The 14,962-nt window shown below is 49.7% G+C and overlaps 7 protein-coding genes across 7 annotated transcripts; all 7 read left to right on the forward strand.

The window, feature by feature from the left end:
* Positions 1-511: 511 nt before the first annotated feature.
* LAESUDRAFT_755188 (uncharacterized protein) lies at positions 512-818 on the forward strand (the record flags this gene model as incomplete). Its single annotated transcript, XM_040912001.1, has 2 exons — positions 512-716; positions 772-818. 2 exons carry the CDS (start codon positions 512-514, stop codon positions 816-818), a joined length of 252 nt encoding a protein of 83 aa, XP_040769289.1.
* Positions 819-1,441: 623 nt separating this feature from the next.
* On the forward strand, positions 1,442-3,602 carry LAESUDRAFT_755189 (uncharacterized protein; the record flags this gene model as incomplete). The annotated part of the gene is made up of 5 exons (XM_040912002.1): positions 1,442-1,754; positions 2,025-2,392; positions 2,441-2,754; positions 2,807-3,099; positions 3,154-3,602. 5 exons carry the CDS (start codon positions 1,442-1,444, stop codon positions 3,600-3,602), a joined length of 1,737 nt encoding a protein of 578 aa, XP_040769290.1.
* Positions 3,603-4,777: 1,175 nt separating this feature from the next.
* On the forward strand, positions 4,778-5,403 carry LAESUDRAFT_755190 (uncharacterized protein; the record flags this gene model as incomplete). The annotated part of the gene is made up of 3 exons (XM_040912003.1): positions 4,778-5,080; positions 5,136-5,225; positions 5,281-5,403. 3 exons carry the CDS (start codon positions 4,778-4,780, stop codon positions 5,401-5,403), a joined length of 516 nt encoding a protein of 171 aa, XP_040769291.1.
* Positions 5,404-5,545: 142 nt separating this feature from the next.
* Positions 5,546-6,652, forward strand: LAESUDRAFT_711018 (uncharacterized protein; the record flags this gene model as incomplete). Its single annotated transcript, XM_040906810.1, has 4 exons — positions 5,546-5,597; positions 5,629-5,792; positions 5,843-5,896; positions 5,945-6,652. 4 exons carry the CDS (start codon positions 5,546-5,548, stop codon positions 6,650-6,652), a joined length of 978 nt encoding a protein of 325 aa, XP_040769292.1.
* Positions 6,653-6,725: 73 nt separating this feature from the next.
* Positions 6,726-7,013, forward strand: LAESUDRAFT_638372 (uncharacterized protein; the record flags this gene model as incomplete). The annotated part of the gene is made up of 1 exon (XM_040903474.1): positions 6,726-7,013. A coding segment is annotated over one exon (288 nt), but the record flags the coding sequence as incomplete, so codon positions are not given.
* Positions 7,014-7,910: 897 nt separating this feature from the next.
* Positions 7,911-9,122, forward strand: LAESUDRAFT_625834 (uncharacterized protein; the record flags this gene model as incomplete). Its single annotated transcript, XM_040903335.1, has 4 exons — positions 7,911-8,216; positions 8,262-8,607; positions 8,674-8,916; positions 8,965-9,122. Coding segments are annotated over 4 exons (1,053 nt in total), but the record flags the coding sequence as incomplete, so codon positions are not given.
* A 3,960-nt stretch (positions 9,123-13,082) lies between these two features.
* LAESUDRAFT_711019 (uncharacterized protein) lies at positions 13,083-13,890 on the forward strand (the record flags this gene model as incomplete). Its single annotated transcript, XM_040906811.1, has 5 exons — positions 13,083-13,175; positions 13,228-13,329; positions 13,390-13,479; positions 13,533-13,783; positions 13,830-13,890. The coding sequence occupies 5 exons, from the start codon at positions 13,083-13,085 to the stop codon at positions 13,888-13,890; spliced, it is 597 nt and encodes a 198-aa protein (XP_040769295.1).
* Between the last annotated feature and the right edge of the window lie 1,072 nt (positions 13,891-14,962).

Raw genomic sequence — 14,962 nt, forward strand, 5'->3', positions numbered from 1 at the left:
CTTATGGAGGTAACAGCTTAGTAGATTGTCTGTTAGTTGTATTTTATTAGTATTGTAACAAGTATTGAGCACTGCAAATGGACGCGATCGCGACGAGTTCAACAAACGAAGAATAGCAGTAGGCATATCTAGGGTACTGAGCTTGAATGTTCGAACCGTTGCATGAGATCTCAGGGTTGCTCGGCATGAACTGATCTGGGCGGTCGGATTTTGTTAGTATCCCCAACTGCACGAACTTGCCGCTCGGGACTGTAACGCACATTGGAGGCTCCATCTTGAATTTGTGGCGATTATTCCTCAACCAGACAACGGCGTCAGCATAATCATGGTCCCGCTGCCTCAAGCTATATGAACGAATGAGTGCACTATTCGGTGTGGCTAAAAGAGATACACTCACTTCCGTAACTGCAAATCGACAGTCGCTTTGATTTTGGACTTCTGCTTCCCTTGCACGTCAAGCAGTTCATGGGTTCAGCTTTGCACGCTCCGCCAAAACACGTTTCTTTCTAAGATGCTCAGCATCAGCGGTCTCTCGTCCGCCTCCAAGATCACCCTCCTAAACGCAAAGTACATGGCACACCATCTCTCCGGACACTACAACCTTCAATTCAAGAACGACAATGGTCATGTGGCACACAGGTTGCTTATCGACCCGGCCAAGTTCGACAAGGCTGCCGGAACCAAGGTGACCGACTTTGCTAAGCGGCTGCAAGTGCGTACGATATTTCTAAGAGAGTTTTATTTTGTGGACTGATAGATGACTCCTTGTAGGATTGACGTTCTTGGCCTATCTCAACCGTGCTATGAGCATAACCTAAGAGAACAAGGTTCTGAAGAACCACCATATGCGTCCTCGATGGAGGACGTGAAAGAGAAACTATTGTGGCCCGATGACGCATTTTGAGATCAGCCACTTCAGGGCAGGGTGGCGCCGAGTCACGGGATTAGATGAGTCACGGGGTTTGGACACCACTGTAGGGCAGGCTGGCACTGAGGCACGGGATATAGACGCAGCGTGGCACTTCGGTTCTCTTCTTTTCTTACTTTCATCTTCTCGTCCCCCCCCCTGTAGGTAGACTAGATTAGTTGTCGCTAATTAGCTATTGAAGTTCGTGTAACGGGTCCCCAGAATCGATAGATTCCAAACGGACCCTTGCACGGTCGCGAAAGTGAGACATCGGCGCATCTCCGTGTAGTGCCTCCCGCCTCAAGCCTGTGCGGAGCGAGTTTTCTCACGTGTATCCCTTCGTGTTAATGTGCACACAGGCACGTTAGTCCTTCGAACAAGTGGTATAAATATCAAATACTCTTGTTGCAGATGGCGCAGGCGAGTACGAGTTTCTAACAATGTGAACATGCACTGACAGTGGCTTGTGACAATAGGAATTGGCCAGACGATATCTGGATCTCGAAGCGGCAGTTGATAACGAGGTAGAGACGGATGAAGAAAGTGAAAAATATCGAAGGCAAGTTTAAGCGTACTTTCTTGCATTACAGCGACAGGGACATTCATGCCACCACAGATCTCATCGACGATGAGACAGCTACCACAGCAAGCGACGTTCACCCCCAGCTTCTGCAAACGATCTATCCCAGAGCAGATGATGACGGTGCGCAAGCTCTCGCGCAACACTACCAAGAGCTGGCCCGCAGGGAGAGAACCGTGATCGACGTTAAACACGCTGCAGAACTTCTTCTCTCATCAGAGACAGATTCGAAACCCATCACGCCAGGTACTTGGGTGAGGATCCAACGTAGGCGTGGTCGATATGCTCGTGCCCTTGCCTACGTGGAACGCGTACATGAGGATAGGTTGATCATATGGGCAAAAGTTCAGCTGACAGGTGCCTCCTCGACTTCACACGTTCATCTGCCTTCCGGTCTCGTTGCTGTCCAGAGTACAATTGATGGCAAGATTTCTGGATCATGAAAGAAGGATATCGCACTTCTGGTCCGGAAGGGCATCATTAAAGATGGGCTGATACGCCTTCGATCTGAAGCTCACTTCGTGATATCACTTACAGACACCCCTCATGAAGACGAGCTCGCACCGTTCATTGAGATACCGTGGATCCCGTCCGAAGCGAGGAAGGAGATCATAAGCAGGGCATACATAGCCACTTTGGCTGTGGATGATCGTGTACGAGTGGTGTCTGGGCAACTGGTCGGGCTGGAGGGGAGCATCCAGAGCATCCAGGACAGTATCGCTGAGATAGCCGTCGACATTCGTCCGATAGGAGCGGCGACTGTGAAGCTGGCCGCTCTCTGGAGACTCCACATGCTGGGCGACAAAGTCGAAGTTGTGAGAGGCGCACATCGTGGTAGCCGAGGGTTCATCCTGTCCATACAGATGAACGAACTGAATCTATGCTTGCACGGCAGCAATCAGCAGGTGAGCATTGCACTACACTTAATATATCCCTGACTAGTTCTTGGGCAGATCACGGTGGAGTGTTTCAATGTCATCATGGACTACAAGCCCACAGCCCGCAATCCGATCCCTATTTCGTACAATCAGACATCACAGGTAGTCATAAACCCGATGGAGATCGAATCACACGAAAGCCAGTCCATTAGGGTTTCTCGTCAAGAACGGAACCCATACATAGCTCAGCAGGTGATTGTGATATCCGGTGCCTGGAAAGGACACAGGGGCCTGCTGAAGTTCGTGTATAACCAGCACCATCAGGTGCAGCTGGAGGCTCCTCAAGGGCGCGTTGAACTTTATGTTGCGAAGGAACTAGCTTTGTACAGGTATGCTGCATCATCTACAGCAATATGAAATGCCCACTCATAATGCAACCAGAGATAGTGGTCGTATTATCCCACTAGTGAACGATCAAAATGGAACTGTGGAACCCGACTGGCCATTGGAACCAGAAATGGAAACGCCAGCTCTCGATGACGGCTCGTCGACTCCTCTCCCCATTCCTGAACCATCAGACGATACACATTATGAGCCTGCATGGGACCCAGCGTCGACCGAAGCGGATGTAGAATTCGCGGCCCTTCAGAGGAGGCTGACAGCGGATCTGGCAGCCCTTCAGCCACCAGTTACAACTGATGACGTGCCTCATGAACCTATACACGTCACGACTGGTAAGTCCGCATCTCCTATCAACAAACGTCGAGAGAATCTGATAGTCCTGGTAGAACTCGGCGCCATCCTGCTCAACCCGGCCTTACGTGAAGTGTTCCCGATACTACGGGAGATTCCTCTCCGCATGACTCGACAAGAATACCGCAACGTCTATCAGAGCGTCTACCTTCACATGAATGATCTCGTTGTCGATGAAAATGCCCAGGAACTCAGGGTGTCAGTATATTTCAGTGGATCAAGGAGGGACATTACGGTTCTATCAAAGGACGTGGAGCCGGTGCGTCTACACGTCGGTGACACTGCTATGGTGACAGCTGGCCAGAATACAGGGTTTGTAGGCTGGGTGAAGGATGCGAACGACGACCTGTACTTCCTGCAACCACGTCAGAGCACCAGACCGAAGAAGAGGTCCAGGGCAAAGTCTGCACAGAAATCTGCCCCTTTGGTTGCAGAGCCGGTTGGAAACATTATTATGGTCCTCGTAAAGAAGGAATTCCAGTAGCATAACGTGTTAGCATCTGAACGTGGGACGTGCTTTGGATTTCACTATGTTTCGCCCTCTTCAAGCTGTGAAAGCTAGAAAACAAGGATGCAGATTATATTTCGTACCACTGAATAGTGTGTCAGAGTGTAGATCCGATATATATATATATATATATATATTGACAGCGCGAGCGGCATATCCACTTCGACGACAAGGATATAGTAACTGGCCCTTTGTGGCTGCCCGCAGGTCCGTCTCAAGCCATTCGCATCAATGATGGGGATGAGAGCCTTGACTATGCGAGTCACGGAGTTAACGGGGTTTAGACGCCACTGTAGGGCAGGCTGGCACTGAGGCATGGGTTATAGATGCACCACGGCGCTTTCGCTCTCTTCTTTTCTTACTTTCGTCTTCTCGTCCCTCCCTTGTAGGTAGATTAGAACAGTCATTGATACCGTGTAATGGGACCCGCCGGGTCACTCTGGCGGGTCCCAGAGTCAATTCATTCCAAACAAACGATGGGACGGTGCACTATTGGCGCATCCCTGCCTATAGTACCTAGGATGCAAGTAAAATATCGAGGTCCTGCATTACTACTGGATCGGCGCATCCCCGCCTAGTATCTACCACCTCAAGGATGCAAGCAACGAAAATCGAGGTCCGCTGCATTACTCCACTGGTCGGCGCATCCCCGCCTAGTGCCTCTTGCCACAAGGATGCCAGCAACGATCATTGAGGTCCCGCTGAATTACTCCACTGATCAGCGCATCCCCGCCTAGTGTTGTCGAGGTCCGCTTCACAATCATGCCTGACATTCTTGATCCGCATTAATACTGATCCGCGATCCGCGAAGCAAGAATCCTCGCTTCTGGTATGACGCATCGAACCACATGTCCATCATCACCTCAAGGACTAGAGATCAGCCTTCGTTCTCGAGTCTGCATGAAATGCACCACACGCAATATGTAAGTCCCGGTTCTCCTTGTGTTCCACCTAACTTGCAGTAGCACCTATTCTGGAAGGTTTCTGCTGATGCTCATTTTGAGATTCTAATGCGATGGCAGGCCGGTACAAGAGTTTTTTTTTTGCCCACCGTGATGACTCTCTTGCTTAAGATGCCCCCGTCGCATACTAAAATCAGTAAGTATATAAACGCTTCCTTGTTGCTCCCAATTATCTGCCTACCTAGCATCATGTCTCTTACCCATCGCCAGCATCGTGTACAGCGCATCTATCCACCAGTCGTCATGCACCACTGCTTTGATGCAGAGCGTCTGTTGACCCTTTCCATCTCTCCTTTGCGACATGAATACAGTCTTCGGGCTGCCATTCCGGTGCCCTCCATCACTTTCACCAGCCCATCTGCAGATCCGACACCTATCAATCCACAGCTCATCATTCGCAAGCCAAAAGGGGAAGTCACTCGCCTCTCTCGTGAGGGATACAATCTCAGAGATGCTCTGGGATGGACGGAGGCTGTGTACTTACATGTACAGGTGAGAGTACCCGTAAATGATCGTAGTACAGAACTCTGGACATCTACATCTACAGACTGCGATACATAAGCTGGCAGGCAACCATCTTACGCCTGTACCGTTCTTGAAGCAGAAAGCTGTTGACCTTCAGAAAGTCTATGATCTGGTTGGTAATTGCACTTGATTGATGTACGTTCACAGACTCTAACTACTGGATGCAGGCTGCTGACACTTATCCAATCCTCCGCCAATACGAAAATAATTGGGTCACATCTGATTTCCTTCGCGTATTTTTGAAGAACAAGTCTGCAGCGATCAAGAGGAAGACCGCAGTATCATCTTAAATGGGCCGCTGTTTCTAATTTTTCTTTGCCGCCTCGTCAGAGCATGTTAGTCTTTACTATACTTAAAAAATCACGTATCGCTTACAAGGTGGACTATGTTGAGTGAAATAGACTGTCACAGAAGCGAGCAAGCCAAGGCGTGATGCCAGCAAGCACAATTCGTGAGACGATCCCGAAGCACGCCTTCTCAGCAGGTGACGTCGCTAGGACCACTATATCTTACAGGCAAGGCAGACATCAAAATACGGAGAGAGCCGCTGATGCCTCGGACGAAAGACTCCATATTCTACTGCGATTGCCGGACGTTCTTGTGCAAGAAGAAACCCGTCAGTGAGAAAGTGTTCAGATCGCATAAGTCATACGACGAGCAGCAGAAGAGGATTCAGGAGGTAAATCCCGTGCAATCTATCAAGAACTGCCTCTTAATTTTTCTATATAGAAAAGAGCCAACGAGCCACGCACAGCAGTGAGGAAGCAGGAGAGGATTCAAGAGGTGAGGCCTGCACGATTTATGGGAACTACCCCTGATGATTTCTGTTAGGAAAGAGTCGACAATTTGTGCACAGCAGGGAGGAATAATGAACAGGCAAGGGCCGATTCAGATAGCGAGAGCGCACTCGCATCGCTAGTCTTCACTGCAATGTTAGGAGAGACTTCGTCATCTACGGGGTTCTCAAACGGCTTGTGGACGCGTGAGAAGACCGACGTTGACAGAAGCACAGTTGCTCGAGAATCACAGAATGCCTCGCACGGCACCAGTGCACAGAGACCTCCTATGGCGACAGTACAAACCGTTCCCACAGTACTGTCTGTTCCTGCAGAGAAGACCAACATTGACCGAAGCACAGTTGCCCAAGAATCACGGAATGTCTCGCACAGCTCCAGCGCACAGACACCTGAACTTGTGTTCAACAAGTTCTATCTCATGGATATGGAGCTGGAGTTGCGCACGCGACACTGTAACGATCTCTATAACAAGGCTATAGATACTCCAGAACGGAGTCCGGAAGCGTGCAATGTGGTGAATCAGTTGCAGGAGGAGGAGATCTGGGCTGAGCGTGCTGAGAAGGAGATTCGAGACACCGAAGTTGGGAGGCATCATCCTGCAATGAAGGCGCTGAGGAACACATTGCTGGAAAACATCGAGAAGCACCGCAGGCGTCTGCAAAAGCAGATGTCATGGGTTGGAGGTCGCATACCCAATCCTGTCATGAAACTCTCGGGCAAGATTGTCGACACTAGTGCGTAGCTTCATTACTCACTTTCAAAAAACTGCTCACTCATTTTGATCAGGTAAACACTTCGATCGCCCTCTTGATCACATGAACCCTCTCCTAATCCTGTCGATCTTTGCCGCGTTAGTGCTGAACTTGTTGGGTGGAGTCACTCGCCGATCCTGCAATTTTGCCCTTCATATGTTCAAAATTGTTGTTGCGTGTGCCATGCAGGAAGATGGTCGACCAACCTCCAAGGAAGAAGAAGCCCTGAAAGACTTTCCCTCTGACATTCGGAGTGTCCAAAAGTTTTTCGACCTTGAACCGGCTGTGACTGTCTTTGCAGCCTGTCCAAATTGTTCATCGACATACGAGCCCTCATTTAGATCTGGCATCCCAATCTATCCCGCCCGCTGTCAATCTCGGAGATGGAAGGAGAGCGCACCATGCAACACAAGGCTGACAATCCATGGCGTGCGCGATAATCAAAGCATACATCTACCGCGACGACCATTCGTCATGCAGGATTTCGATGAATTTGTAGGGAGATTGCTCTGCAGACCAGGAATGGAGGAAGCACTGGCAATAGACACGCGAACTACACTGACTGGCCAATTGTACGACATCAAAGACAGCTCCATGATGAGCAAGTTGATAGGCGAGGACGGAAAGCCTTTCGTTGATGCTCCCAAGGACGAGCTACGTCTACTCTGGGGCCTCTCTGTGGACTGGTTCAATCCCTATCTCAATAAGGTAGCGGGTAGAACCGTCTTGGAGGGCTCAATCGTCATGAGTTGTCTCTCCCTGCCTCATAGTCTATGATACAATGCGGAGAACTTGTATCTCGTGGGGATTATCCCAGGGCCGAACGAGCCATCTTTGGAGGAAGTCGATCATTTCATACGACCATTGATCGACAAACTTCTTGTCTCGTGGAAGGAAGGAGTCTGGTACAATCGGACGTGCCGGTATCCTTGAGGGAGACTCGCGCGTTCTGCGCTGGCATTTTTGTGCTGTGACCTACCTGGAGCAAGAAAGGTTTCTGGCATGGCCGGCCATGGAGCAATGTGTTTTTGTGCCTTATGCTTCCTGACCTTGCGAGAAATTAACAACATCGACGTAACCAGCTGGACGCTGAAGACACATCAAGACATCGTCAGATTTGCCGAGGAATGGCGTTCCGCGAAGACAAAAACTCAACAGCGTGCCGCTTACTGACGAAACGGGGTGCGCTGGTCTGAGCTGATGAGACTGCCGTACTGGGATCCAACTCGCAGTGTTGTCGTGGATGCGATGCACAACCTTTTTCTGGGGCTTGTTCAGTATCACATTCACACCATTATAGGCATGGACATGCTGAATGATGACGACTATCGTGATGAATTTGATGCTGCAGAGGACCCGGACAAGCTGAAGAATGATGTACAAAAGCAAGCGGACAAAATCAGAAAGCTTTTGCAATCCGATCCCACAGCGAAGCAACTTGGCCGTTACACAAGGCATGCTCTACGAGTAGTGTGCCGTGAGATGGGTGTTGAATCGAAGTCATGGAGATCTACAAGGAAACTGAAGAAGAAGTGGTTGATTGACACGTTGCTGGTACGCATGATATTCGCAACACAAGGGTTATCGAACTGATTGTAGCAGAGCTTACGCACTTTGGAATTCGCACATTCGCCGACATCCGATTCAAGATCTCTGTTACCTGGCGAAACAATTATTGGAGATGAGCTCATCAACGAATGCGCACATCCTAATATAAATCACACATCGACTCACGATGATCAACCGGCTATCGTCTTCTCTCTCAAAGATCTGGATCATCTGCGCGATGATATCACTCAAACGACTCGCCCAACCTATTCGAGTGGTCCACCACGCAACATGGGCACAAAAGCACGCGGAAAGCTCAAAGCTGACCATTGGAAAGCTTTGATCGAATTTGAGCTTCCTGTCTCCATGATGAAGAGATGGAATTCCTCCCCGGCTCGTATCCAACCAGACAACAATGTGCGACGTGAATTGATCCAATTGACGATGTTACTTGCTTGCGCAGTTCGGTGCGCCACATCCTACACTACCTCTGTGGAGCATCGCGACAAGTACACGGGACACATGCACGCCTACTTATCACGTTTACTACGGCTGCGTCCTGGAATAACACTGAGAAGAAACCATCACAACGCGATGCACTTAGGAGATTTCTTATTACGGTTTGGGCCGGTACAAGGCTGGTGGATGTTCCCATTTGAGAGGATTATAGGGATTTTGCAGCAAACGACAATGAATGGCAAACTTGGTCAGCATTGTTCGCAATTGATCGACAAAGGCTTACGTATTATTCCAGGGCAAATGGAAAGGACCATGTTGGAGTCATTCTGCGCAGCGGCCAATATCAAAGTGTTCCTGAAGCGTGCCGAATGCCCGACTGTCCTCCAGAGATGTGTGTCCGTCGTTGAGAGTTGTTACCAGCATGACAGCCATGGAACGTTGATGACAGACATACATAAGTATCTCAATGTGACAGGCAGCAAAGCTACAGCGAAAACCGCAATACATTGGAAAGATTGGAAAGACATTACAAGCAATGTCTACGACGCATTGTCATCAATGACGGATGCATTATCCATGGAACTCCAGAGTTGGCGGCTCATACCAAGGGCAATCCATCACCGTCTCTTTAAGATACGTGGTGTTCAGTATTCCGTGTATCACGCAGGAGAAGCCAACAGCATCGTATTCTTTCAGCCTGCCATTGGTATGGCTATGGTGCCAGGAATCATTCGTGATATATTATCTGTCCCAACAGCGGACTACACGGAAAAAAACCAGGAGGCACACGTCCTCCTTGTCGTGCACCGGTATTGCCCCAAATCTGCTGACATAACTGACCCATTCAATGACTACCCAGACTTCGGCGCGTCAATCTGGTCAAAGACACTTGCAGAAAACATCGAAATCGTTCCACAAAGCCATCAGCTATATCACGCACTTCGACAGGAATGGGATTCTACCACTTACGTCTTCAAACCTCTTGTAAATCAATGTATATAGTACACAGAATACAGACTCAATCGAAAAAACTGCGTGCACATCGTAGTTGGAACGGACCTGCTTGTCTCGGTGGTCTTGTCACCACTAACATGACCGTTGTTAGATACATGCCTATGAGTGGCACTGGAGTATGGCGAAGGATAGTCTCGATCTAGAAGCACCGTCAAATATCATAACCTGTGAGGATTTTTTTTTTCTTTCTCATTGTGTCCTTGCTCACAGTACACCCAGACATGCATGCCGGTTCTGATCCCGACGTGCAGTGCCATCGACTCCATCATCGACATGTCCAAGCACAATTATTCCTGGCGTGATTGGCATGGCGATGATCGTCGTCAGAGCAGCTACCCAGCACGTTGGCGATGTCTTTAAATAACGCATCCATGGCTTGATATGAGCTTTGCTAGCTTGACGAAGATAGATTGTACGAGTACGAGCTGGTTCCTACCGGACTCGACGTCCCACTGCACAGCCAGACGCTCGGCTCTTCCCACCGCTACGATGCCCCATACGACCATCTGGACCTTTCCATCTTCACGGCTTCCTCCCCGAGTCAAAGATGAAGAAATGAATGATTTGGCTTACATAGTCATCAGATGGGAGACTGAGGCTCCTGCGTCATTCCTGGCTCCCTGCTCTTCACGGTGTTCCCGATCTGAAGCCAGCTTGGATGACGATGAAGCAGAAGAATACCAGTAGGCGCACCTACGCAACTGGATGGGCCTTCAGTTCGGCAGCTACACGAATATCGAAGAAAATGCGAAAGCACGCTGCGTCATTCAAAACGAGCACCCGATGTTAACATATGAACTTCTAAGCATGATTACTACTGGGTTTGATACGGAAGCGATGTCATATCTCCGGATCTCGTCAACCCACCGCTTGAGCTCGCAGATCCTAGCTTCTCTCTCAGACGCCACCGTTCGTTCAAAAAGGACAGTCATGCTACACTCATGGAGATGAACGGTGTGTGTAAATAAGTTGGGTACTCCTTATAGACGATAATTGACCCGACAGGCTAATGCAACATTGAGCTGCTTGCTTGGACTGATCCTTTCGGTGCTAAGCAGCGTAAGCCACACTAGTATTGCCCAAGACATTGCTTGAGCAATTTACCTATCACTCGCAAGTAATCGTCTCTCATCAAGCTATGTATGTCATCGCGGTCCAGGATTCCTTCCATGTATGTGTAGAAAGGCTTGAAATTAGTGGGGTCGATAATCTGGGCCCCGGCAATGGCATAATCAATGGGTCAGTGTACCATGGTATCAGGAATGAACAAACCTGACAAGGACCTCGAATACCTAAATGTGCGCTCAATGCATGAAGATCCAAATTGCCATTAGGAAGGCATCGAAAGCCAGCCTCTTTGACGCAAGTCCAGTCTTTTGCATGTTGGTATAACCGGATTCGGAGCTGCCGTGGTTGATGAGGCTTGCTGGCCTTTGTCGAAGCAGCTGTTGGCAGATTTACAGAGGGCAGAACAATATTGAGCTTCTCACTGAACATCTTCGTCATACCTTCCGTGTCGACATTGATGGACTTCAGCATATCATGTCCGCTGTTCCTGTCATAAAAGCGAATCCGCTTTCTGGAGTCATTGACTTCAGATATGTTATCAGTGCGCGGATGCTTCGTCTGAATGACAGAAGGTGAGGCGACCTCTGACTCCGCCTAGCCCTCAACATTGTAAATATGAATGCGCGTGTTGCAAACATACTGCCTTACCGAATGTGGACGGCTCGAGATCAAATACTGCGACGTGCGACTTTGAGATGGTGCATTGGTGGTGACATGGATTCCTAGACGAGAACGCTTGGTGACAGAGCCAGGTATGTCGCCTGTTGCATGTCGCTTTCTCGTGGGTGGTGCACCAGACTCCTCTGGTAGCGATGACAAAGCAGTTGTCTGCTATACAGCTCACTAATGCATGGCTAGCGTTTGTTGTTGTAGGTACTTACATTCGCAATGAGAGCCCGGACGTAATCATCCTTCAAACAATGACATTTCTGAGTTTTGCTGGATCGCCTTCCAGTCGGAAGAACGGGCACATCGGCGTCTTGCACAACTCACGTAGGATAGCAATTGTGAAGCCTTGAAGTGATGCAGCCTCAACTTTTTCTTGCCGAAGTATTGAAGACATCAATGCGAATTTCAGGACGAGATGGGGGTGTTCGCAAGCAAAGAAATTCACGTCGCATGCGCGGAGGAGAGATGAGCAGATTGCCATATCAAATATGAGTGGAGATGTACTAGCATGCCCATTCGTGAAGCTATCGATGCGGGGTTGATGGCGGAGAGGACTTGTCCGCCGACAGGTGCTAGTGTGACCTTTGCGCAATCACAATTCTTCGTCCGCTGACAGGTGCGAGTGCGGGCCCACCTCCTCGGATCCTCAAACGTGTCTGCTATCGGAGACTGATCTAAAATACGACTGGATCCACTTTTCTGAGTTCAAAACCCCAATCATATGCGTCCTCGTTGTAGGACGCGAAAGAGAAATTATTGTGGCCCGATGACGCGTTTTGAGATCAGCCACTGTAGGGCAGGCTGGCGCTGAGTCACGGGGCTTAGACGCCACTGTAGGGCAGGCTGGCACTGAGGCACGGATTATAGACGCACCACGGCGCTTTCGCTCTCTTCTTTTCTTACTTTCATCTTCTCGTCCCTCCCTTGTAGGTAGATTAGAACAGTCATTGATACCGTGTAATGGGACCCGCCGGGTCACTCTGGCGGGTCCCAGAGTCAATTCATTCCAAACAAACGATGGGACGGCGCACTATTGGCGCATCCCCGCCTATAGTACCTAGGATGCAAGTAAAATATCGAGGTCCTGCATTACTACTGGATCGGCGCATCCCCGCCTAGTATCTACCGCCTCAAGGATGCAAGCAACGAAAATCGAGGTCCGCTGCATTACTCCACTGGTCGGCGCATCCCCGCCTAGTGCCTCTTGCCGCAAGGATGCCAGCAACAATCATTGAGGTCCCGCTGCATTACTCCACTGATCAGCGCATCCCCGCCTAGTGTTGTCGAGGTCCGCTTCACAATCGTGCCTGACATTCTTGATCTGCATTAATACTGATCCGCGATCCGCGAAGCAAGAATCCTCGCTTCTGGTATGACGCATCGAACCACATGTCCATCATACAATCTCCGCAACGTGCCATGGATGTTCCCGATCGCATGGACAATTGAGCATGATTTCACGTTTGGAGCGCTTTTCTGAGTGCGATGATAGTTTCTGAGTGCGGTCTTGGCCTTTGGGGATCAGATTCACATCAGAGGTGCATGGGAGATGCGATAGGTCACTGATTTTTAAAGTGGGTCAGAATTGCGACCTCATAACTTTGGAAAGACACTGCCGAGTATTAATACAGAGCCTTTGAAGTTGTGCGACACCCATTCACGATGGGCAACTTTCTGAGCACCAACTCCTGTTGCTGTGGACGACGACGACGGCGCATGATATCATCGATAGATGCTGGACCCATAAAGCATGTAGTATGTCTAGGCTCTCGTTTGCTTTCCTCAAAACACTGATCTAGTCGCACAGCGCATCGACGATAGTGCTAGTCTGGCCTTTGAGCGTGAGGGGGCTGTCTTTGCTACAGGTGCAGAGCGGAGCGACAGGAATGTCTTTGCGTATAGTGTTCAGGTTGGCATCTACTGGAGCACTCGTATTATCTACGTTACGAGCTAATTTGTTCTTTCCTAGGCCACCTCTGATGTCGAAGGCATAGATACGCCAGTATGTCCCCAATTCCTACACCTTTCACATACTGCCTCACTTCAAGGCATGCCACTGGTGAGTCAGGAAATCCAATCATTTTCGGTGTTGCCTTGACAATATGCCGGCAGTCATCTGATGTTGGACCAGAGTTCCATCATCTATCCCTCACGATATTGGATCTCCCGAACGAGCTCCTTATCAACATCGTGGGCCTCCTGCCAACAGAAGATCTCTTCAGCATCATCATCCTTTCTCGCCGTCTCCACTGCTTGGCAATTACATTGCTACTGTCTCGATACGATCTTCATTCTCCTGAAAAAGGAGGCTCGTTATACGTTTCAAAGCATAAGGCGATCCTCGCACTCAATCTCTGGCGAAGGTCCTTAGTGTTTGAATGTCCACGGCTCCTCTCCATTCATTTGCAGGTGGATGATACGAAGGCTTGCCGACTACTCTCTCGATTCTTCACCTCTTTGCAGGGCATGAACGGAATTCATTCTATCGAAGTCCGTTTGGATGAGATACCAGATCCTGCATTTGTTGACGTTCTTGACGCTCTGTGCGTCACTAACGTCGTCAGCCTCACTATTGATCGTCGCAGCAACAATATCTGCAAAACAGTGATGCCCTCCAAGATCAAGCGACGCCCAACCTTACTCCCTAACCTTAGAGCTTTTCAGCCTCATGCCGCCCTGCTGTTCAATATGCCATACGCTCGGTGGACACTAGAAACGATTAACTGCTCCAAGATTTCAGAGCTGTCGCTTGTAACCCCTGGCCTCATATCCCCATCCTGGAACAATGTACTTGGACGGTTGAATGTCCCCAGCCTCCATATCCTTCGTGTAGAGGGTGAACTCTCGCAGGCGGTCCTGAATCGATTCCTCTTTCGACATCGCGAGCTACAGGAGCTGCACATCGGCTACCACTCAGATTGCCGTACGGTCACTCAACTCCAGTGCCCCCCTCCGGAACTCCCGTGCCTGCACACCCTGAGTGCACCTATCCCCTATCTTCTTCGTCTTCTCGGCGACTCGCGGTCCAAGATCATTACCCTTGCGAAGCTCACGGTTCTGCCGGACGTCCAACATGATGATCCGGCTCATTTCCTCTGCAATCTCTCCAGAATATTAGCAGCCGTCGTCGACTGCGAGTATCTTTGGTCCCTGAAATTAACGGTTCCTCCGCAACTTGCTGCTGCAAGCGAGGACTTCATATACGGAGGCTTCGGAATTATGCAGGATCCAGGTGTTCGCCTCATGGAGGTGAGGGCCGTTATTCTGGAACAGGCTTCTCAAACAAGAGCACTCCGGGAAGATGCGTTCAGCCCGTCGTTATTGGTGGGTCTGACTGCATTGATATCATTTTCTTGCTCATCCGCGCTCGACAGAAGAGTCTTCCTTACTGGCTTCAGCAATTTCCCATGCTGAACGCTCTGCAACTATGGGAGGATGCTGCTATGGACCGAAGTGAAGACTTGTCACGTGTCCGTTCGAGTTGCAAGACGTTGAGTGAAATATTCATTTGGTCGGGCAGAAGCGAGTTGTGCTGGACAGCC

This window comes from Laetiporus sulphureus, assembly GCF_001632365.1.
Source record: "Laetiporus sulphureus 93-53 unplaced genomic scaffold LAESUscaffold_3, whole genome shotgun sequence".
NCBI lineage: Eukaryota > Fungi > Basidiomycota > Agaricomycetes > Polyporales > Laetiporaceae > Laetiporus > Laetiporus sulphureus.